At 53.5% G+C, this 22,513-nt stretch overlaps 3 protein-coding genes across 3 annotated transcripts; 2 read left to right on the plus strand and 1 right to left on the minus strand.

The window, feature by feature from the left end:
* Positions 1–3,062: 3,062 nt before the first annotated feature.
* On the plus strand, positions 3,063–10,527 carry NFKBIE (NFKB inhibitor epsilon). Its single transcript, XM_020890774.2, has 6 exons — positions 3,063–3,673; positions 6,027–6,129; positions 6,845–7,067; positions 8,464–8,552; positions 8,664–8,903; positions 9,528–10,527. Exons 1-6 carry the CDS (start codon positions 3,306–3,308, stop codon positions 9,591–9,593), a joined length of 1,089 nt encoding a protein of 362 aa, XP_020746433.1. The 5' UTR covers positions 3,063–3,305; the 3' UTR covers positions 9,594–10,527.
* A 905-nt stretch (positions 10,528–11,432) lies between these two features.
* Positions 11,433–14,723, plus strand: SLC35B2 (solute carrier family 35 member B2). Its single transcript, XM_020890773.2, has 4 exons — positions 11,433–11,526; positions 12,062–12,258; positions 12,431–12,585; positions 13,221–14,723. Exons 1-4 carry the CDS (start codon positions 11,516–11,518, stop codon positions 14,157–14,159), a joined length of 1,302 nt encoding a protein of 433 aa, XP_020746432.1. The 5' UTR covers positions 11,433–11,515; the 3' UTR covers positions 14,160–14,723.
* Positions 14,724–16,564: 1,841 nt separating this feature from the next.
* HSP90AB1 (heat shock protein 90 alpha family class B member 1) lies at positions 16,565–22,276 on the minus strand. Its single transcript, XM_020890768.2, has 12 exons — positions 22,167–22,276; positions 20,653–20,799; positions 20,137–20,343; positions 19,881–20,040; positions 19,619–19,752; positions 19,196–19,504; positions 18,664–18,829; positions 18,262–18,452; positions 18,006–18,153; positions 17,613–17,881; positions 17,019–17,352; positions 16,565–16,934 (listed from the first exon to the last, which is right to left on the minus strand). Exons 2-12 carry the CDS (start codon positions 20,797–20,799, stop codon positions 16,825–16,827), a joined length of 2,175 nt encoding a protein of 724 aa, XP_020746427.1. The 5' UTR covers positions 22,167–22,276; the 3' UTR covers positions 16,565–16,824.
* Between the last annotated feature and the right edge of the window lie 237 nt (positions 22,277–22,513).

Genomic DNA, 22,513 nt, shown 5'->3' on the forward strand with positions numbered 1-22,513 from the left:
CACTGCTCTTCTGACGGTCCTGCCCCTCATCTGGGGCAGAAGAGCCTCTACCTTCACCCACACACCCACCTCCCTACTCTTGGTCCTGTCTCCATGTTACTACTCTTCTCTTTCCAGGGAAGCTGAAGGGGGCTCTCGGTCTGCCCGTCACTTCAGTACTACCCAGCCTGTGTGATCCTCCCCAGGTCAGTGAGTCCATCCTCCCTGCCCAAACCAAGGGGGAGTATGGTCCCAAAAGGCATGGTTCTCCCTCATCCCCATGGCAGAGGAGGAATCTCGTTGGCTCATTCCAATGTCTCTCTCCTACCCATAATTTTTGAGAAGTCCTGCCCACAACTAATTCTAACTCCTCTTCTGGTTTCAGTTCATTTCACCTAATTCAGTACTTACTGCAGATAGACAGCAGAGGTCCTAATCCTGGCCTTTCCTAACCCAGATAGGATCTTCACACTCACCATTTAGTTGTTCTAATCTTCCTCCTGTTCCCCAGCCCCACTGCCTTCATCACTCCCCTGCAGGGGGCTTCAGAAGAGAGCTCAACTTCTTTTGGCCAACCCCAGAGCTTTCAAGAGATAAAAGACCACCTCCCCTTTCTCCATACATATGCATTACCCCTCCTTGGAAGCCCAGAGAAAAAAGGGGGCTGTGGAAGGAGCCAGCTGACCAGCTGGTCACCATAGCAACTGGGCCTGTTTCCTAAAGATGAGTCTGGCTGGAGTGGGCAGAGATGGGGAGTGGGAGCATGACAAAGGGAACCAGAAAACAAGAGAGAGAAGAGGACCTTGGAGAAGACTGGGTGGGGCTGAGGGAGTGAAGTCAGGACCCTGATCATGCTGTGACTTGAGTCAGAGTGCCCAGGTCATCTTTCCAGATGACACTGCCATGGTCCCTGTCCCCATTCCTAAATTGTACTCAGAAGAGCTTCTTATCGGAGTGCAGACTAGGTGCTGGAAGCAGTTAGTGACTCAATGCTGCCCTCATGTGGCCAGAAAAGGGACTGCCACATACCCGTTAGGGTTTAGAGTCAGACACGGGTAGGTTTCTGGCTAGATTAATGGGGTAGGTTTTTCCTTAAAATCAGCCTGTGGGTATAACAGAGGTGCTCCCTGCACACCCTTGAGTTCTTGTGTCCTTGCAAAGGGCTTGGATGCCCCCAACTTCTTAGACCTTCATAAAGGAAAGAAAATCACTGAAAACATTGTTTGTTTTTATTTGGCTGCACCTGCCCTGGGGCTTAGTTGTGGCATGCAGGATCTAGTTCCTGGACAAGGAATCGAACTTGAGCCCCCCTGAACTGGCAGCTGAAAGTCTTAAGCCCTGGACTACCAGGGAAGTCCCTCACTGAAAACATTTTTAAAGTTTTGTATGAGGAACAGGAGAACACAGCTCTACACTTTCAGATTGTTTGACCTTGGGCAAGTCAACTCACCTTCCTGGGCCTCAGCTTCCCAACTTTAAAACGGAGATGATTTTGAACCCAAGTGGTTAAGGTCTGTATTTTTGCTGCAGCCTTTGAGATTGGGAGAGGAACGGGTCAGGGGAGGAAGTTGAGGATGTCTGAAATCACAATGACCCCAAGGGAAGGAGATGCCTCATTTTCCTTGGGCTTTCCCCTCATGGCTCCTCACCCTCTCATGCTCAACACATCCTCCCCACTCTGGCCTTCAGTGGGGGGTGGAGAACAGTGGGTCACCTCCTGCTGTCTGTCCTCCCCCTTCCCTTCTCCCTCCACTCACCCCCTTCCCGAACAGAGACAAGATACTTCTCCCCAGCCCTCTTCCCTTCCCATCTCCAGTTCAAATGGAACCTCCTCTACCACTCACCCCATTGGGTAGTTGGCCCCATGTTGTGCCCCTCCAGCATCCTGTTCTCACTCCTGTCTTAGCCCAATCATTCTGTGTTGCAACTGCTAGGGGGTTTTGAAGGCTGGAACCGTGGGACATTGTTTGTTTGTTTGGGGGGGGGTGGTAGTTGTTGGTTATTACTGTTACTGTGAGCCTCCGTTTTGCTTCCAGCAGAGAGAACAATGTCAGGCATATAGAAGAAGCTCCTTACATGTCTATCAAATGGATGAATAGAATGAGGTTTCATGGGGAGGGTGGGAGGGAACCTGGTTAGTAGCTGTGTGTTCACACCCCAGCTTCCTTCCTCCAAAGCCAGAGTTGGGAAAGGGAGATGTTTTCTTAGAGGTGATTTTTGTAAGAGCATTTCTGGAATTTGGGGTAGGGGATAAATATTGGGCAGCTGATTTGGGGCTCACCACGTGGGTGGGATTTGCCTACAGCCTCCTGAGGCTAGGACCAGGGAAAGTAGGGATGGGAAAGGGGGAAAGACGTGCTGGTACTAGGGCTGAGGCTGCCAAGGGGACCTCAGCAGAGTGCTGCCCAGAATGTCTGGGGCCTCCCCATCCTGGCCCCACCATGAGGAACTACACTTGCCCAGCCAGATGCTGTTACTGTCTGAGACTAGTATTTTATCCCTGTGAGGAATGACCACTCTGCTTTTTTAGACCACAGTCTTTTCAGCAGAAAAACCACTTGCGAAAAGCACATCCTCATGTCCAATTCTATGTGATCTGAAAAACTGACACAGGAGACTCTGTATCCAGAACCCAAAGGGAGAACTCCTTTAAAGACATGGGTGTCCCCTTTATCTCCGGGAAAAGCAAGAGAAATTGAGAGTAGTGGGCCGGGGACAGGTAGCAACGCTTCCCCGTCCCACCTCCCACGTGCCTTCCCCAGAAGACGCCCAGCTTATGCAGACGATTAACATATATTCCTCTTAAACGAAAGAATAAATGAATGAATGGGAAAATGAAGAAAACAGAGGAAGTGAAGGAAGGAAAGAAAGAATGCATGGCATTAATACATGGAATGAAGGAAGGGGGAAAGAGTGAATGAATGGACGGTTGGATGAATGAATGAATGGGTGAGTTAACGCAAGAGTGAGTCAGGACCGGGGAACCCCTGACTCGGAGCCAATGCAGAGGGCGGGGTAAGGGGGATTCCGAAGGGCGGGGCCTCCATCCGGAAGCGCGGCGCCTGCCGGGGGCGGGGCCTGAGGGCGGGGCGAGCGAGCGCTTCTGACTGGGCTGCCCAGCTGCCCGGAGTAGCGGCTGCCGTGGACCCCGGCGGCGCGGCGAACCTCGTCCACGCTTCTCGCCGACCCCCGCAGGCCCCCCAGCAGCCCGGGAAGGAGGCCACTTCGGGTCCCGCACCCGCTCTGCGAGGCGGACCTGCAACCCGGAAAGGCGGCGAGGAGTCGGATCCTGCTGGGACCGGGCCCGGCGGACCGGCGCCGCGGGGATGTCGGAGGCGCGGAAGGGGCCGGACGAGACCGATGAGAGCCAGTATGACTCGGGCATCGAGTCTCTGCGCTCCCTGCGCTCCCTGCCCGAGTCCACCCCGCGCCCAGTCTCGGGGCCCTCAGACGGCGGGGGCCCCCAGCCCTGGATTCATCCTCCGGGGACCGCCAAGGAGCCAGAGGAGAAGGAAGACACGGACGGGGAGCGGGCTGACTCCACCTACGGCTCCTCATCGCTCACCGAGCCCCTGTCCTTATCGGGGGACCCCAGGACCGAGGACGCAGTTCCAGACTCACCGCTCCCCGCTGCCGGGGCGCTGAGCCCTCAGCAGCTGGAAGCACTCACGTACATTTCCGAGGACGGAGACACGTGAGTATGGGGGCTAGGGTAAGAGAGGACCCCCTTCCTCCTTTCCGATGCTAACTCGGGGCCTTCCCCAGGAGCCGGACAACAGGCCCGGCATTCCCTTTGTGAGGATCCCTCAAGGCACCAGCTCTGGAAGGGGCGGTCCCCACTCTCTCTTTCAAACTGAACTCTCAACCCACTTTTGAGCTGTAGCCAGACCCAGTCCAGAGGACCTGGCATCGTCTGTCTGCCCCACCTTTTGGCAGGGCCCTTACCAGGCACCTGGAACCCCAGCTAGCCTCTTGGAAATCTACCAGTAACCCATCCCGGGGAAGAGAAAATTCCCCTGACCAGCCTAGTTTTGTTTTGTTTTTCTTGCTGGGGGACAGGGCATCCTTGTTTGCTTAATATCTGGGATTCCCGGCCTCTGACCTCAGAATGCCCTGTCTCAAAGAACAAGAGGGGCCAGTTACAGGCTGCCAGTGGGCCCAGGAAGCTGGGGTCCGACGTGCTGCCAGGGTGCATGGCTGAGGCTGGCCTGTGGAGTAAGTGAGCCAGGCTGGGGCACTCTTGCCCCAGCAGACAGACAGGCGGCTGGCTACCCCAGCTAACTTCCTCCTCTGTTGAGAAAGGGGAAGTGAGGGCTAGAGTCAGCCTTACCGACACTCTCCACCTCCTGAGCTCTACAAATCCCCCTCACTGTCCTATGTGACCCCTTCACTTCATCCTTCCTCCCCAGGCCCAGGTGGAGCTTGGTGGAGACTGGGGTGGGGTGGGGGTGGGGGGTCAGAGGGGCAGTTGAACTAAGAGGCAGTTGTGTGGTAGGGGCTGGCCAGGTGAGGATTCGCCCTTCAGGAAGAAAAGACTGACGAGAGAGGGGGTGGCTGGGATTTGGGGATGGGAAACAGAGTGGAGGGGGGCTGGGGTCCTGGACCTGGGATGCTGGAATGAACTGGGATGAGGAGGCAGGAGCTGTCTGTCTTGATCTGTTTTTTTGGAGATGCAAAGTTCCTGGGTGGCCTCTGACAGAGACAGACTCTGGACCCACTGGGTGACCCTAGGCCTTTTTGTCCTCTGTGCCTAGAGATCACCAGCCCTCAGGCCCACAACCAAGATTGTGCGGGCTCTGTTCAGAATACCTGTGGTTGACCTTTGACCCATGGAGTGGAGGCTTCTGCCCTGCCCCTATTGCTTAGCCTCTCAGTCCCAGCTTTAATTGCCTCTAGTTAGAGACAGATGTGGAATCTAGACCTGGGGGCGGGGGGAGGGAGGGAGGTGTCAAGACCCCCCAGGAGGTTCCCTGAGAGGAGAGGGCGCTCTCTCCCCTCCGGAGGTGTCTGGGCTGTGGACAAATGGAAATGGGAAGAGGAAGTGGGAGGAGGGAGACTGAGGGAGAGAGGGAGGTGGCTGCAGGAATGTGACCAGAGAGCAGGCCCTGGCCGAGGGGATTTCCAGCGCGGTTCCTCCCTCCCTCCCTCCGTCACTCTCTCCTGGGCCTTGCCAGCCACCAAAGCCCGCCCCCCCTCCTGCCCCAAGCAGCCCCCTCCCCAGCCCAGACGGGCCTTTCAGCCAGGCTTCCCCCTGACAAATGCCCCAGCAGCTGCCTGCCCTGGCCTAGACCCTCTGGCTCTGGCTTTCATTTTCCCCACCTGATGTGGGGAAACCCCAGGGCTGGAACTTCCCCTCCTGGCCGCCCCAGGTTAAGGCTCTTTATCCCCCACACCAAGCGCACATTTTCTGCACTGCACAGTCCTCCTCTCAGAGGCACACGCAGGAGCGGGGCCCCAGGTCAGGCCCCATCCCGGCCCTTCTGTCTGAAGAATGGCCCTCTGGCTGGCCCGTGGAGGGCAGCAGGAGAGGGTGCTGCTCTGTCTCCTTGCTCCTCTTCCAAGCGCTTCTGTCTCCTCTCTTTCGGGAGGTGTTCATGAGGGGACAGCGGGTGACCCCACCCCTGCCCTCTCTGCCCTCCCCACTGAGGGGGGCAGAGGTGGGGAGCCCAGCCCTGGAAACCACCTCTGTGCTACCCCAGCGGCTTTCAGTTTGGCTTTGAGCTGCAGCTGCCTAGTGGGGGCCCCAGGGGGCCAGAGGGGAGCGGGGTGTGGGCAGGGTGGACAGGAAGGACCTTGTCCCGTCAGCACCCTGCCCACGTTCTCACTCAGCCAAGACCCTCGCAAAGGCCAGAGATGGGAACTTGGAGCTTCCACCCTCGGGATCCTGGCTTCCCGCAGCAACCCTCACTTCCTGGCCCAAACTCTCACTTCCTGCACCTACCCTCTGGGTGGCAACTTAGACATTGATGTGTTCCTTCTAACCCCAGAACCCCGGCCCACTCTGTCTGGCCTGAGCCCTGACCCCACACCTTGCCTCTGCCTCCCAGGCTGATCCACCTGGCGGTGATTCACGAGGCCCCCACTGTGCTGCTGTATTGCCTGGCTCTACTGCCCCAGGAAGTCTTGGACATTCAGAACAACCTTTACCAGGTGGGTGGAGATGGTGGGCTGAGCCCAGATAACCTGGGTCTGCCCCAGCAGCCATCCCCAGCCACCAGAAAGCATCCTTTGGCTGCTCCCTCAGGGAACCAACCATATGCCAGACACTGGGCAAGAAGCTGAGGACAGAGAGACAAGTAGGAAACAGACTCTGCCCACAAGGTGCTTGAGCCTGGGCTAGAGGACTCGTGTCAACAGCTAATGACACAGCACGGTGACAAGAGTGGTGATAGAGACACATACCAGCTGCTGTGGGAACCACTGTCTGTGGGAAGCAGCCAGGGAAGGTGTTAATACAGGACATGATGTCTGCAGGGAGCCTCTGTCGCCTCCTGCTGAGACCTCAGCCCCTCACCTGGGATAACAGGCTTCCCCAGAAGATGAGAAGCTAGACTCTGCTCCCACCATCACCATCACACCCTGTCCTTCCCTGCCCCAGCTCTGTTCTTTCTCCGGGGCCGGGGGGGTGGGGGTGGTGCTAAGGGGACTTAAAAAGTAGCAGGGGGCCACTTGCCTTACCCTACCTCCAGAATTGGGGCCCCGAGAGTTTGATAGGGGATAACAGAAGGAAGACCAGGGCCATAGCCTTTATAAGCATTCCTCAAAGAAGGGGCTGGCTGCTGGCAATTCCCCTGCCCACCCCAGCAGGCTCCCAGAGGTTGCAGCATGTTGCAGCCACCCCGTGACCCTCTCTTTGTGCCTGCAGACAGCACTCCATCTGGCTGTACATCTGGACCAGCCAGGTGCAGTTCGGGCCCTGGTGATGAAGGGGGCCAGCCGGGTGCTGCAGGACCGACATGGTGACACAGCCCTGCATGTGGCCTGCCAGCGCCAACACCTGGCCTGTGCCCGCTGCCTACTGGAAGGGCAGCCAGAGCTGGGCAGAGGACCACCTCACTCCTTGGACCTCCAGCTGCAAAACTGGCAAGGTACAGGTGGCCTCAGGGCCCATGGGAGGAGGAGGGGACAGGAGACAGGGACCCCACTCTCAGGCAAGGGAGGTTCACAGCTTGTCTATTGATGCATCTCCAGTTCTAAGCACACAGGTACTCAGAATACCTTTGTTGAATGAAGAAGTGAATGAATGAATGGTTTCTGGTTAGAATTTATGGAGAACCTATTATATGCTAAGCAGAGAGCTCAACTTTGCCCTCAAGATGTACAGTTTGGGGGGCTTCCTTGGTGGCTCAGTGATAAAGAATCCTCCTGCCAGTGCAGGAGACACAGGTTCGATCCCTGATCTGGGAAGATCCCATATGTCATGGAACAACTAAGCCCAGGAGCAACAACTACTGAGACTGTGCTTTAGAGCCTGGGAACTGCAACTGTTGAGCCCATGTGCCACAGCTTCTGAAGTTCGTGTGCCCTAGAGCCTGTGCTCTGTAACAAGAGAAGCCACCACGATAAGAAGCTGTAGCGCTGTAACTAGCAGAGTAACCCCTAGAGAAAAGCCCACGCAACAACGAAGACCCTGGCCCAGCCAAAAACAAATCAATAGATAAAATTATAAAAAAAGAAAAAAGATAATCAGTTTGACAGAGATTAGATGAACTCCTTAATCCAGTCAACAAAAAGGTACTGAGAACTTTCTCTGTACCAGACATTATTGTAGGAGCCAGACCTGCGTCTGTGAGTAAAACAAGAGAATGTCTGAGACAAGCAATAAACATAAGTGAGTTCTCTGGCAGGTTAACAGGCAGTCATTGCTGCCTGGGGACAGGAGAGCCAGGTGAGGGGGCTTAAGTGCGGGGGGGAGCTTGATGGGATTTTTAAACAGAGTGGTCAGGGAGAACCCTCATGGAGCAGGGACATTTGAGCAGAGACTTGAAAGAGATGAAGGATGTGAATTTGCATCGAGTTCTCAAGAAGAGAGCTAGCACAGGGGGGCTTATGGAAGGAGGAGGCCCCCGGGGAGGGGCTGGGGGCCTGAGGATCCCTAGAGCTCTGAGGAAGGTGACTTTTAGAAGGGGCCTGAAGGCAGGTAGAGTTTTACAAAAAGACTGTGTGCGCTCGCGGACAGGGGAGGACAGTATGTGGTGGGGGAGGGTGTGTGTATGGGGGGATGTCACTTAGCAACCTGACTCCCGAAGCGTGAAAGTTTCAATAACATGACTGAAAAGGTGGAAACTTTGAGTTCCTTTCCCCCAGACTTTTGAGGGGTTTTTTGGGTTTGTGTTTTAACAGTCTTGTGATCAGAGGCACTGAGCAGGCAGGGACAGGGCGGGGGGGGTCCCTTGGGGCTGAGGGGTAAGGGAGGTCCCTGAAGAAAGGGAGAGCGAGCTGGCAGATGCAGCCCCCACCTTCACCCCTTCCTCCCCATCTCAGGTCTGGCCTGTCTCCACATCGCCACCCTGCAGAGGAATCGGCCACTCATGGAACTGCTGCTTCAGAACGGAGCTGACATTGACGTGCAGGTGGGGTGCCCCATCAGAGAGCTGCTGGGCCCAGGGCCCAGGCACGGGGCCCCTCTTCTTAGAGGCATGCCTCCTCTGAGGGCCTTGGCTGACATCCCTCTCCCCCCGCAGGAGGGCACGAGTGGGAAGACAGCGCTGCACCTGGCCGTGGAGACCCAGGAGCGGGGTCTGGTGCAATTCCTCCTCCAGGCAGGCGCCCGGGTGGATGCCCGCATGCTCAATGGCTGCACGCCCCTGCACCTGGCGGCAGGCCGGGGCCTCAGCAGCATCTCATCCACCCTGTGCGAGGCAGGTGCTGACTCCCTGCTGCGAAACGTGGAGGATGAGACTCCCCAGGACCTGGCTGAGGATGTAAGAGGCAGACACTCAGCTCTGCGGTCCAGGGCCTCCCACATCCCTACTGGAGACAGGAGCTATCACAGCTGAAAGGGCCAAGGAGTTAGGAGCCTGGGGTTGTAATCCACGACTCTGTCACTCTCTCAGCCTGTGTTCTCAGGACCCGGGGCCCGAACTTGGGACTCCTGCAGGAGCCATGCAGCTAAAGCGGGCTGGGGCCTGCGGGAAACCAGTCTTTTGTCTGAGGGTCACTCGCTCTACTGAGCTTCAGCAGATTCTTGCAGCAGAGGAAGACGGACCCAATATTTCCAGATCTTGGATTTTTTTTTTAAGAGAGATAAAACCTAGAGTTTGTGTAGAATCTTTCCCATTTTTAAATATTTGATGTAAAAAAAAAATTCAAAATGTTTTGTGAGTGCCCTCTCTCAACACCCTCTGCTCCCAAAACGAAAGCCAGAACAGGCCCCAGTTGCCCAGAGGGACCACTGTCTTGGGGATTAGTAGGAAGGTTTGCTCCCTGATGTCCTTCAGCGATCACTTGGTGGGGAGGAAAGGCCTAATGGGTCTCCCAGCTTCCTTCACCCACTGCCACCTCTGTCCACTGGCCCTGATCTTGCTTCTCTCCATTCCTTTCCTCAGCCCTTTGCCCTGTTGCCCTTTGACGACCTGAAGATCTCCGGGAAGCCACTGCTGTGTGCTGACTGAAGCCGGACACGCTCTCGGACCCCGGATGCTCCCCCTCTTCCCATCTGGAAGCTGGAGCCACGCTGCTGCAGTCTGGGCCCAGGCCGTGTGTCCTGGGAACTGCTAAGGCCAGAGCCTGGGGCCAGCACAGTCTTGAGCTGAGAGGAACCATCCCAAGTGAGAGAGCCAGTCTGGAAGGAAGAGCTTCGGAGTGGATAGAAGATTCCTCAAATCCCCAGGCAGCGTGGGCGAAGCCTGTTGGCCTCTGTCAAAGATGGCAGGGCTCTCATCTCTCCCACATGGGGTCAGCCTGAAGCTGCCAACCAGTTAAGACAACATGGACTCTTCCAAATGAGGAGAGATACTGAACTGTGAGTGAGCAGGGCCCAGAAGGGTTCCAGCTCTCTGCCCAGGAGGACTCTGAAACACTGTTGCTTAAAGACTTCACACAGAAGGCCCTGAACTTCTGGGGAAGGGGAAGTTTCAATAACATGACACTAAAACGGCAGAAACTTTTAACTCCCACCCCCACCCCCGGTTGTTTTGCGTGTGTGCGTGCGCGTGCCTGTGTGCACTGGGGATTTCTAGACAGACCTGTCCTGTGACCTTGTGGTGAAGGCAGAGAGAAGGAAATTGGTACTTGAGTAGTGTAGGGCCTTGCCAGGGTGGGTAGGGAGGCTGATGGTCCTCAGGCCTCTCTGTTCAGCCCAGACTCCTACCCTTTCTGTGGAAATGCAGAGGATGGAGGAAGAGAAAGAGGAGTGAGAAGATGCAAGTGGGAGCCTCATCACGGCCCTGGAAGAGCGTTGGGAGAAGGGCTAGTCTGTGAAGAGTACACGAGGGAGCGTGGCTTCGTATGTTTTTTTCTCTCATTCCACATGTGTTTGAGGCATCTATTAGGTCAGGCCTATGCTGTGATAGAATTTGGGGAATAAAGCAATACAGTTTCTGACCATTTAGAGATTATAGTCTAGTGAGTGAGACAGATATTAAAATCATAAACATCTAAATATGTAATTGCAAGTTGCAATGGAAGGAGAAGCTCGTGGGAGGGAGAACGATGGGCTGGGTGGAGGGCCATACTTGGTGGTCAGGGGAGGCCTGAGTAGGGGACACATCCTCAGTTGCTCACTCGTGTCTGACTCTTTGTGACCCATGTACCTTAGTCCACCAGGCTCCTTTCCATGGGATTCTCCAGGCAAGAATGCTGGAGTGGGTTGCCATTTCCTCCTCCAGGGGATCTTCCTGAGCCAGGGATCGAACCTGCATCTCCTGTGTCTCGACTTGCATTGGCAGGTGGATTCTTGACTACTGAGCCACCTGGGAAGCTGCAGGAGGGGACAGGGGAGAGCTTCCCTGGGGAAAGGTTTTTTGGTGAATTAGTAGAACCGGGAGCAAGCCAGTAGGAATCTGCAGGGAATGGGTGAGTGGGCGAGGTACACGGGGGACAGGTCATGCACATCCTCAAAGGTCATGTGGATGGGGGGGCAAGACCGGCCCAAGCCCCCAAAGCAAGTAGACATCTTCCTGCCAGAAAACGGGGAAGCGGTAACATAAGGGGGGGATGTTAAAACGGTAACATAACGGGTGTATACTTGGAATGCAGAACCTCCATATCCGCGTCCCTAGGACGGCAGTGGTCACCGCCACCTCCAGGCCGGTGGACAGGGCTGCGGGCGATGACGAAGCGGAGGTGGCACCGGGCTCCCGCGCGCCGAGCCTCGTCTCCCGCCGGGCCGCGAGGGGGCGCTATGGCCCAGCGGCGGCCCGGGGCGCTGCATGGTCGCGGCCGGGGGCGCGGGGGGAGCCGCGGGAGGGAGGCGGGAAGAGCGTTGCACTTCCGCTGGCCGGCGGCTCCTGGAGGCCTCTGTGGGAGCGGAGGGAGCGCGCGGCCCGGGGCCCCGCAGTCCCCGGCCCCCCCTCCGCCCCACGCAGCCGGGACCATGGACCCCAGGTGGGGACTAGGGGGTGGGGGGAGCGGCGAGCCCACGTGACCGAGCCCCGCGACACGTGACCGCCGATCCTCCGCGCGCGCGGGGGGCCGGGCGGGGTCCCAGCTCCGGGACTGGTGGCCGGTCTAGCGCCGCCCGGAGCTGGCGCGGGTGGGGACGCGCCGTGGCCTTGTGCTCCTCGGGGGCTCCAGGAGGGTCGGGAGAGAAGTCGCGGGAGGGACCCTGGATTTTTGGGAGCTCCGAGGGCGGGGTCGGGGGGCGCCGCGCCTCTAACCGGAGCGGCCGGCGGGCGCTGGAGGGAACAGAGGGAACCTGTGTGGCCGGAGGGGCGGGTCCGCTCTTGAGGACGGAGGGAGCCCCGCCTGGCCCGCGCCGCCCTCCACACCCTCCCTCCCCACCCGGGGAGAGAGAGGCTCTTTGTCCGTGCTGGGCTGCAGCTGAGGGGGGCGGGGAGGAGGCTCCGGGCCCTTCTCCAGTATCGTCCCCTCTGGAGGGCCCAGAGGGTGAGGAGCTGTACTCTGATCTTGGTGCTCGCAGGTGGTGGGCAGTGGTGGTGCTGGCTGCTCTGCCCTCCCTGGGGGCAGGTGGGGAGAAGAACCCCGAAGCCCCTCCGGAGTCGTGGACACAGCTCTGGTTCTTCCGCTTTTTGGTGAACGCGGCTGGCTATGCAAGCTTTATGGTACCTGGCTACCTGCTGGTGCAGTACTTCAGGCGGAAGAATTACCTGGAAACAGGTGTGTGGGGAAAGAGGGGGGGAAGTGTGCTTGCTCTAGATTAAAAATTAGGAGAGTTGGCCGGCAGTGCAAAGGGGATGGGCTTTGGCACGCGAGGCAGGGCGGGCTGGCGGCAGTGGGGAAGATGAAGTGCCAGGAAAAGTTTCGGTTTCACCTTGTGCACTTTCTCCAGGTAGGGGTCTTTGCTTCCCCCTGGTGAAAACGTGTGTGTTTGGCAATGAGCCCAAGGCCCCGGATGAGGTTCCCCTGGCTGCCCGGGCAGAGCCAGTGGAGACCAGTACCACTTGGCAGGCCCTGAAGCTGCTGTTCTGTGCCTCGGGGCTCCAGGTAGGTAGGTGGGCTCTGCCGCTTTCCCTGGGTGGGGTCCCTGAGGAGCGAGCGCGCTCACCCCACCAGTCCCAGCAGTTGGCTGGTGGCTGTGTTTGTGTGTTCTACCAGAGGCATACCATCATCTTAGGGGTGGTTGGAGGAAACACTGTCTTTTCTTTCCTATTTTCTCACCCTCTGGGATTTTTCCCTTCCCCCTCTACTGTATGTAAGAGGGACACTGAGACGCTGACCCCATGGCATGTTGGAGTGGGCACTTCTGTTTCCACCTTGTATGCTAAGTTGGACTCATGGGTGTCCGATCTTTTAGGCCCCTGAATTGGTTGAAAATAGAGAAGAAAATACTTGGGATGGAGTCAGCTCTGACATACCCTACTGTGGGGACAAACAGGGTCTGATCAGTCTTAAAGCATTAATCATTGTGTTTCACACACACTTGATTCTCAACAAGGTGAGTCCAGGTTTGGGAGAGAAGAGGCAAGTAACTTGTAGTTACTACAGAGTGTTACAGTGTCCATCTTAATCATTTTCAACATCATCCTGAGAAAGGAGGAGGTGGTCAGGATGCTTTGGGGCCTGCTGCTGTTTCCTTCTCTTGTGTATCTTCTCCACTGTCTCTGCCCTGCCCTGCCAAGGTGTCTTATCTGACGTGGGGAGTGCTGCAGGAAAGAGTGATGACCCGCAGCTATGGGGCCACAGCCACATCGCCAGGCGAGCGCTTCTCCGACTCTCAGTTCCTGGTGCTCATGAACCGAATCCTGGCCCTGATGGTGGCTGGTGTCTACTGCATCTTATGCAAGCAGCCCCGGCATGGAGCACCCATGTACCGGTACTCCTTTGCCAGCCTGTCGAATGTGCTTAGCAGCTGGTGCCAGTATGAAGCTCTCAAGTTCGTCAGCTTCCCAACCCAGGTGCTGGCCAAGGCCTCCAAGGTGATCCCCGTTATGCTGATGGGAAAACTGGTGTCTCGGCGCAGCTATGAGCACTGGGAATATCTGACGGCCGGCCTCATCTCCATCGGGGTCAGCATGTTCCTGCTGTCCAGCGGACCAGAGCCCCACAGCTCGCCGGCCACCACGCTCTCAGGCCTCATCCTGTTGGCAGGCTACATTGCCTTCGACAGCTTCACCTCCAACTGGCAGGACGCCCTGTTCGCCTATAAGATGTCATCGGTGCAGATGATGTTTGGGGTCAACCTCTTCTCCTGCCTCTTCACGGTGGGCTCCCTGCTAGAGCAGGGGGCCCTCCTGGAGGGCATCCGCTTCATGGGGCGACACAGCCAGTTTGCAGCGCACACCCTGCTGCTGTCCATCTGCTCTGCGTGTGGCCAGCTCTTCATTTTCTACACCATTGGGCAGTTTGGGGCTGCCGTCTTCACCATCATCATGACCCTCCGCCAGGCCTTTGCCATCCTCCTTTCCTGCCTCCTCTACGGCCACACTGTCACTGTGGTGGGGGGCCTGGGAGTGGCTGTGGTCTTTGCTGCCCTCCTGCTCCGGGTCTATGCCCGGGGCCGTCTAAAGCAGCGGGGAAAAAAGGCCATGCCGGTCGAGTCATCTGTGCAGAAGGTTTAAGGGCCCAAGGGGTGACTAGGGCCCGCTCACTGTACCAGTTTTTCTCTCCTACTGTCACTTCTCGGAGTCAGCTGGCTCCAGGGCAAAATGCAGGTTTCTCTACCAGCGCTGCAGCAGGGGGCAGGGAGCCCAGGAGGCGGCCTTCCCCGTTGCCTTAAGTCACCCAGCCTCCAGTGGGCAGGGTTCTTCCCAGGATGGAGAGAACAGTGGGGGACTGAGAAGGTGGAGGTGCCTTCTGAAGCCCCTCCCTTCTCCGGTTCCCCGAAGTCTTGCCCTGGAGGCTCTGCTTGTGCCCTGCCCTGACTACTACCCTTTCAGACTCCGAGACTTGCGTTTCTTACTCCAGTGCGAGAGGCACAGGTGTAGGCTCCCGATGCTGCTTTCCCAGGAGAGAAAGTGAGCAATGGTGCTGTGCTGGGCGAGGGGTTGGGAATCCTGCCCGGCACCACCAGCCCCCTGCTCCTGGATCCCTAGGCTCTGCCCTACAAACCAGTTGCAGGTTTTGGTACTTTGGAAATATAACTTTTGCTCTTATGATTTATTTTATTAAATTAAATTGCTGCAGTGGGTTTGGTCCTGTGTTTTGGTTGACTAAGTACAAACTTTGAACTTCAGATACCTAAAACTTCCATTAGCTCAGAACAGCCTACAATTGCTGTTTTACAAGTGTCAAATGTTTAACTTGTTTAAATACTGAAAGTGGAAAAAAAAAAAACAGTGGTTGTTGACATGTACCATTTCTTTGTCCTTGTTTGTGGCTTGGTGGCTGACTGGAAACTGCAGCTCAATGCCCAGCAACACCAGTGAAGGTATACTGTCAGCCCAGGAAAAGATCAAAACTCAGAAAGTACTCAATGTATGGTTTTGTATTACCATAGTAAACTCAAATTTTGAGTGGAAGATCCTCTGTATATGCTAAGCTTAGGAAAGGGACTTTTGAAAGTGTTATGTGCTAAGTTGCTTCAGTTATGTTTAGTTCTGTGACCCTATCGACCACAGCCCACCAGGTTCTTCTGTCCATGTAATTCTCCAAGCAACAATGCTGGAATGGGTTGCCATTCCCTTCTCCAGGGGATCTTCCCGACCCAGGGATTGGATCCAGGTTTCTGTCTCCTGCATTGGCAGGTGGGTTCTTTACCACTATACCACTTAACCTTCAGTGTTTATCATTATTTTTAAACAATTGTAGCTAATTCAGTGTTAATTTCTGCTGTAGAGCAGTGATTGTTTCACAGTATTTTTTCCCACTATGGTTTATAACAGGATACTGAATATAGTTCTCTGTAGGACTTCTACATAGGAAAACAGGCCAGCTGACCCCAGCGCCCTCTCTCACCATCTCAACCACCAGTCTGTTCATGATTTGATTCAGATTCGTTTTCTACATATATCCCACATAGGTGGTTATCAAGTGGTATTTGTCTTCCCTATTAGTATAACCTCCAGTTGCATCCATGTTGCTGTGAATGCCATTACTTTGTTTTTAATGGTTGAGGAGTAGTTCACTGTATGTGTGTACATCTTCACCTGTCAATGACCATGTGTCCACTCTTGACTACTGTCAAGTGCTGCTGTGAACACAGGGGTGTAGGTTTTTTATTTGGATGTTTTCTCTGGATGTTCTGTCCCAGAGTGGGACTGCCATTCTTAGTTTTCTGAGGAACCTCGTTTCCCACTGGCTGCACCAAGTTTGGACCAACAGAATCCAGTCCCACCCACAGCATAGGAAGGTTCCCTCCAGCATGTTAGTGCAGCTTTTAAACGATGGCCATTCAGACCCGTGTGTGGTAGTACATCATTTTGGTTTACATCTCTCAAATTAGCATCTTGAACATCTTTTCATGTATCTACTGGACACCTATGTCTTAAGAGAAATGTCTGTTCTTTGCCCATTTTTTGACTGGACTGAGTTGAACGAGCCATTTTGGAAATTTAGCCTATGTCCATTGCATCATTTGCAATTATTTTCTCCCACTTTGACTACAGCTCATTTTGTTTTTATGACTTCTAAATTCACCTGCGATGGTTTTAATGTCTTCTCATGTACCATAATTGGGCTTCCCTGGTGGCTCAGCTGATAAAAAGAATCTGCATGCAGGGCAGGAGACCTGGGTTGGTAAGATCCCCTGGAGAAGGGAATGGCTACCGACTCCAATATTCTGGCCTTGAGAATTCCATGGACTGTATAATCCACAGAGGTCTGAAGAGTCACACAAAACTTGAGCGGACATGGCTGAGCAACTTCAACTTTCACTTTATGTAACGTGTTATCTACACTCAGGATGATGGCAGCTATGTACCATGTTACCCGTACTCAAGAATGACAGATTAAGATTTGTGAAGGGATACATACAGGGTAACTCCAAACGCAGCACTGTATATACTTAAATCTATGAGAGCAGAACTGTGTAAAAAACCTGCATCTTCTTTATTTTCAATACTTTAATTTCAGAACAAAATAAACAAAACACAACATACAACATTCAAACCCCATGTCAAACGTGGAAAGGGATAGGGCTTGAGGCCCATATATCCTGCCTTAGAAGGAAACAAATAAAACCACTAGACATGAGCAGAGGAACCACATGGGCCAGAGCCACTGGGGCTCCTGCTGCGGGAGCTATGGGGACGCTATACAGAGGGAGCAGTCTGCAGGGAGAAACTCCTAATCTACTTCTTCCATGCGAGAGGCATCCTCATCACCCTCAAGGGGGGGAATCTCATCAGGAACAGCAGCACTGGGCTCCTCTGCCGTCACCTCATCTTCATCAATGCCTAAGAGTAGGAAAGAAACCACTTCAGATATGCCCCCAAAAGTGCCCGACACCCCTTGTTACTTGAGAGGACACGCATACTCACCCAGGCCAAGCTTTATCATGCGGTAGATGCGGTTGGAGTGGGTCTGCGGATCCTCAAGCGAGAAGCCAGAGGAGAGCAGTGCAGTTTCGAACAGCAGTACCACCAGGTCCTTGACAGCCTTGTCGTTCTTGTCCGCCTCTGCCTTCTGCCGCAGGGTCTCCACGATGGGGTGGTCAGGATTGATCTCCAGGTGCTTTTTGGCCATCATGTAGCCCATGGTCGAGTTGTCCCGAAGCGCCTGGGCTTTCATTATACGCTCCATGTTGGCTGTCCAGCCATAGGTGCTCGTCACAATGCAGCAGGGTGAAGACACGAGCCTGTTGGAGATCGTCACCTGAGGGCAGTCACAAAAACTCATTATTGAATCAAATTACCACCTCAAGGCAAAGATGGTTACCTCTAATCTACTCTTCGGGGGAAAAATGTGTCATCTTTGGCAAACTCTATAGAAACACCAACCTTAAGAGCACAAAAAGGAGAACAGCACTGAACAAATCAGGCTGCCTAAACCACTGACTGTGTAGCAGCCAAAGATGGAAAGAAACCACTCTGAAGGCATCTCTTACAAGGTAACTTGGCTTCATAATGGCTTACCTTCTCCACCTTCTTATCCAAGATCTCTTTCATGAGTTTGCAGAGGTTCTCAAACTTGGCCTTGCTCTCTTCCATCTTCTTCTTCTCCTCCTCGTCCTCAGGCAGCTCCAGGCCCTCCTTGGTCACAGAGACCAGACTCTTCCCATCAAACTCCTTGAGCTGCTGCACGCAGTACTCATCGATGGGCTCCGTCATGTACACCACCTCAAAGCCCCGCTTCCGCACACGCTCCACAAACGCAGAGTTGGCAACCTGCTCTTTGCTCTCACCTGTAGGATTACTCAGTGTGACTCGAAAGGCCAAATGCCTCATCCTGCCAGTTCCCCAAGACCCTTGAGAGTTCTCCCCACACCTCTAAAAAAAGGCTTTGATCAGACCCAGGTTCCAACGCACCAGTGATGTAATAGATGGACTTCTGGGTCTCCTTCATGCGAGACACATATTCTGAGAGAGAAGTCATCTCGTCTCCAGACTGGGACGTGTGATAGCGCAGCAGCTCAGAAAGGCGTCGCCGGTTAGTAGAGTCCTCATGGATTCCAAGCTTTATGGGTGGGGGAAAAAATCATTTTGTTAAGAAGTAGCTTCTTATCCTCCAAGTGAATTAAAAAAAAAATCCATTATAATTATTAAGCAAATACTTGCCACTTACCTTCAGGTTTTTAGAGAATGCCTCATAGAATTTCTTGTAGTTCTCCTTGTCTTCTGCTAGCTCAGAGAAGAGCTCAAGGCACTTCTTAACAATGTTCTTACGAATAACCTTCAAGATTTTGCTCTGCTGGAGCATTTCTCGGGAGATGTTCAGAGGAAGGTCTTCAGAGTCAACCACCCCACGGATGAAGTCTGAAATCAAATATGGAAGCTGGGTTTTAAAGATACAGGAGTGGCGGGGATAAACACAACAGGTATATAAGGTCATCTGGATTTAACAGAAGGACCGATTTCTCACCAAACCTTCACTTGTTAGGTTGCAAAGGATCCTTAATTTAAGATAAAGACTCCAGTCCCCCTGAGAACGCTGAAATGAACTACATTAGGGCAAAAAGATACTTACTGAGATATTCCGGAATCAACTCGTCACAGCTGTCCATGATGAACACACGGCGGACATACAGTTTGATGTTGTTCTTTTTCTTTTTGTTCTCGAAGAGGTCAAAAGGAGCCCGACGGGGGATGAACAGCAGTGCTCTGAATTCCAATTGACCTTCTACAGAGAAGTGCTGAAAGAAATCCAAGATAAGCCAACTATGTACTTGAAGACAAGAGTGGCTTTTTGTCCCAATGCCAAAATGTCCAGGTATCTGAAACAAAAATCTTCCTATCCCTGTAGAGAAAATTTAAGCCCTAATGCCCTAAATGAATCCAACATGGTACAAGCACTATATAATCTTTGGGTCAAAGACTTCAGGTGGGTAAAGCTGCCAGAGACAGTGAGGTCACTGGGGAAGATGTCATTTCTCCACCCTGGAAGGGTCCATTAGCAAATAAACGCATAGCATTCACACTTCCCAGCTACCAACCAGTTGGGTAAGTTCCATTTGTCCATATCAGCTCCTCCTATTGAGCCAACAAGCAAGACGTCTTACCTTCACTGCCAAGTGATCTTCCCAGTCATTGGTAAGACTCTTGTAGAACTCGCCATATTCCTCCTGGGTGATGTCATCAGGGTTCCTGGTCCAAATGGGCTTGGTCTTGTTCAGTTCTTCCTGATCAATGTACTTCTCCTTTATCTTCTTTGTTTTCTTTTTCTTATCTTTGCCACTATCATCCTCCTCGTCTGAGCCCACATCTTCAATCTTAGGCTTCTCTTCATCATCTTTATCTTCCTCTTCTTTCTCACCTTTCTCTTCTTCAGCCTCATCATCACTGATTTCCTTCTCACGTTCTTTCTCCAGCTAGAAGTATCAAAGATGACAGTGTCAAGAGTACAAAAAAGCAAAAAAGACCCCAAAGTCCATGCAATTCTCTAAAGCAGCAGTTACCTGCACCTGTTACCAATCCATACTCACATAAAGTGTGATGGGATAGCCTATGAACTGCGAGTGCTTCTTCACCACTTCTTTGACCCGCCTCTCTTCCAAGTACTCGGTCTGGTCTTCCTTCAGGTGGAGAATCACTTTGGTACCACGGCCAATAGGTTCACCTAGAAAAAAATTAACCAGAACACAGTATAAGAAACTAAATAAACGCAGAACTATAACTGCTTTACACATACAGTACAAGATCTTCATTACAGTTTCCCCAGACACCGTAACAGGAATGCTAACTTACCATGGTCAGCACGGACTGTGAAGGAACCCCCAGCAGAAGACTCCCAAGCATACTGTTCATCATCGTTATGCTTTGTGATCACAACCACTTTCTCTGCCACTAGGTAGGCAGAGTAGAAGCCCACACCAAATTGCCCAATCATGGAGATGTCTGCACCAGCCTGCCAAAAAGTTTAAAAAAGTCAAACTCAAGTTTCAAAGAAATGGCAAAGCAAACACCAATAATATAAATGGGGTGTGCCTAACTAACCACGTACCTGAAGAGCCTCCATAAACGCTTTAGTGCCAGACTTGGCAATGGTTCCCAAATTATTTACAAGATCAGCTTTGGTCATGCCAATGCCTGTGTCTACCAGAGTCAGAGTACGCTCCTGGGGGTTCGGGATGATGTCAATTTTCAGCTCTTTACCACTGTCCAATTTGGAAGGGTCTGTCAGGCTCTCATAACGAATTTTGTCCAAGGCCTAAAAGTACAAAATTTCAATTTTACAATTCTGCTTCCTCAAATCCCATCTCACCCAAGAGTTTTTTAAATTCTCCAAACACCCTAATTCTGATTACCCCTTTAGCTTGTAGGTTGAGAACCACATCCAGTGGGTTACAGTACCCTATCTATCCACAGAGAGCAAGGCAATAGTTTTTGGAACGGCAGTTAAATTTATATCCCCTTTATCAGTAAACACCACAAAATGCCAAACCACTCCCACTTTCCCTCTCTTGGAGTACTTGAAAAACAAAAAACCAATATCAATGAAGACATTCAAGGCACTCACATCAGAAGCATTACTGATCAACTCCCGAAGAAAAATTTCCTTGTTGGAATAGAAGGTGTTGATAATAAGAGACATGAGTTGGGCAATTTCTGCCTGGAAGGCAAACGTCTCCACCTCCTCCTCTCCATGGTGCACTTCCTCAGGCATCTAAAATAAAAAGGCAAGAATTTAAGACTCCTCAAGTTCACCCTCAGCCACAATACCCAGGAAGAGACTCTACTCAAACTGTTTTGAGCTGGGTACTAAGACTGGAAAATCCTCCCCCCCTCTATCAATTTCAGGCAGCACCCTTAGAAACAATGTGGGGAGGGGCGCGCCTAACGCGTTGAACAAATTGCGTTAGTATTTCTTGTATTTTGAAGCCAAACTGCTGTTAAGTGAATCATAGATCAGCACAATCTAGTTCATTTGTTAGGCACTCCAACCCAGGTATCGCGAACGCTTGAGGTAGATTCACACAAATTTAAATACGCAAATTACTGACTATAGTTCTACCTTCAAGGTAACTAGTTTCACATTAAAGGGCAATGATTTAAAACTGTCCTCCCATTAGATAACTCCAAAGAGATAATGTGGTACTGCTGCCTCCCGTAGGGAGCTGTCCCGTAGAAACGGCTAACGCGAGATTGGCGGGATGCCCATCCAGGTGGGCTATTAAGACAAAGAACCGATAAAGCAAGAGCTCCATCGTAACCCCTCAGCACACGTGACTGAAACTCAAGACCAAACCAAACACTAAGATGGTGGCCTTAGTCTGCGGGGCCGACTCTCGTCACGGCTGGACATGCGTCGACCACACGAGGAGGGGGCGCCACCGCGCAGCCTCCCTTCGCCCCAGCATCCGGGCACCAGGGCGGGGCGCCGGGCTCCAGAAGCTTCCAGAACAATCTCAGCTCTCGGAGAGGGGCGGGGGAAGGGACGTGCCCACGAATCCCAGAGCCGTCCCCCTCCGCTCGCCAGCCCCTCCTCCACGGAGGCGCAGGAAAGATCTGGAAGGATGGAGGAAGCACGATATACGCCGCCGGCAACCAAAAACAGAGCTCGCCGCAGACCCTCACGGAAAAGCCCCGAACAAAAGAACTTTTAAGAAATTGCGTCCTACAAAAGAAGTGGCAAAACCTGGTCATGACCAGCCTTGCTGAGTCACAGCGGGCGCGCCCACCAGCCCCGATCGGGGACCCTCCGGGGCCCCCGTAGCCGCGTCCGGAAGTGGAGAGACAAACATGGCAGCGTCCCGGGCCGGCGCGGCCACCACGTGCAATGCCTACCCCTCCGCCCTATTCTGCGGCCCCACAAAACGACGCTTAATAGCTGCGGAAAAGCAGCTCCGCCGCCAACAGCAGAAAAATGTCTAATTCAGAGCTCGCTCCCACCCCCTCCCCAAGAGAAGAAATGGGAGCGTTAGGCCAAAAACCGCCCCAAAACAAGATGTAGGTCTCGGAAAGGACGCATGGGCCGAAAGCAACGAAAAAGAACAAGTTACCTGAAAAGCCCAGATAAGACCGGAACCTTACCTTCAAGGTTAAGAATCACAGGTACTAGAGAACACCGAAAGGGCAATGGCTGCCTCCGGCTCAATCGCCGCAAGAAGGCTGCACGGGGGTGACTCAAGAGAACGGCTGTGTGCCCCCAATCGCTTTATATAAGGCGAAGCACAGCTCAGCTGCCCGCCCCCGGATCCCTCCGCCTTAAAGGAGGATGCCTGTCGGCCGCGCACCTGCCACCGCCCGCCCGCCCGCCCAACGTGACGTCATGGTCCAAAATAGGGTAGGGGGCCGTGAAAGGCGGGAGCCGCCGGCCCGGAGAGCTCACGTATTTACTCATGTTCACAGCCCTGTTTCCGCGCTCCAAAAACAGGACA

The sequence above is a fragment of the Odocoileus virginianus genome, chromosome 27 (assembly GCF_023699985.2).
Source record: "Odocoileus virginianus isolate 20LAN1187 ecotype Illinois chromosome 27, Ovbor_1.2, whole genome shotgun sequence".
In the NCBI taxonomy this organism is placed as follows: Eukaryota; Metazoa; Chordata; class Mammalia; order Artiodactyla; family Cervidae; genus Odocoileus; species Odocoileus virginianus.

Bases quoted from the DNA above. Each gene is read 5' to 3' on its own strand.
- NFKBIE (XM_020890774.2), top strand. From the start codon at position 3,306: ATGTCGGAGGCGCGGAAGGGGCCGGACGAGACCGATGAGAGCCAGTAT. The intron at 8,553-8,663 runs GTGGGGTGCCCC...CTCCCCCCGCAG, and splicing joins GAGCTGACATTGACGTGCAG to GAGGGCACGAGTGGGAAGAC. The intron at 8,904-9,527 runs GTAAGAGGCAGA...TCCTTTCCTCAG, and splicing joins CCCAGGACCTGGCTGAGGAT to CCCTTTGCCCTGTTGCCCTT.
- SLC35B2 (XM_020890773.2), top strand. The intron at 12,259-12,430 runs GTGTGTGGGGAA...CACTTTCTCCAG, and splicing joins GAAGAATTACCTGGAAACAG to GTAGGGGTCTTTGCTTCCCC. The intron at 12,586-13,220 runs GTAGGTAGGTGG...TGCCCTGCCAAG, and splicing joins TCTGTGCCTCGGGGCTCCAG to GTGTCTTATCTGACGTGGGG.
- HSP90AB1 (XM_020890768.2), bottom strand. From the start codon at position 20,799: ATGCCTGAGGAAGTGCACCATGGAGAGGAGGAGGTGGAGACGTTTGCC. The intron at 20,344-20,652 runs GTGAGTGCCTTG...TTGTACTTTTAG, and splicing joins TGATCAGTAATGCTTCTGAT to GCCTTGGACAAAATTCGTTA. The intron at 17,882-18,005 runs GTGCGTTGGAAC...GTAATCCTACAG, and splicing joins GTCCATCTATTACATCACTG to GTGAGAGCAAAGAGCAGGTT.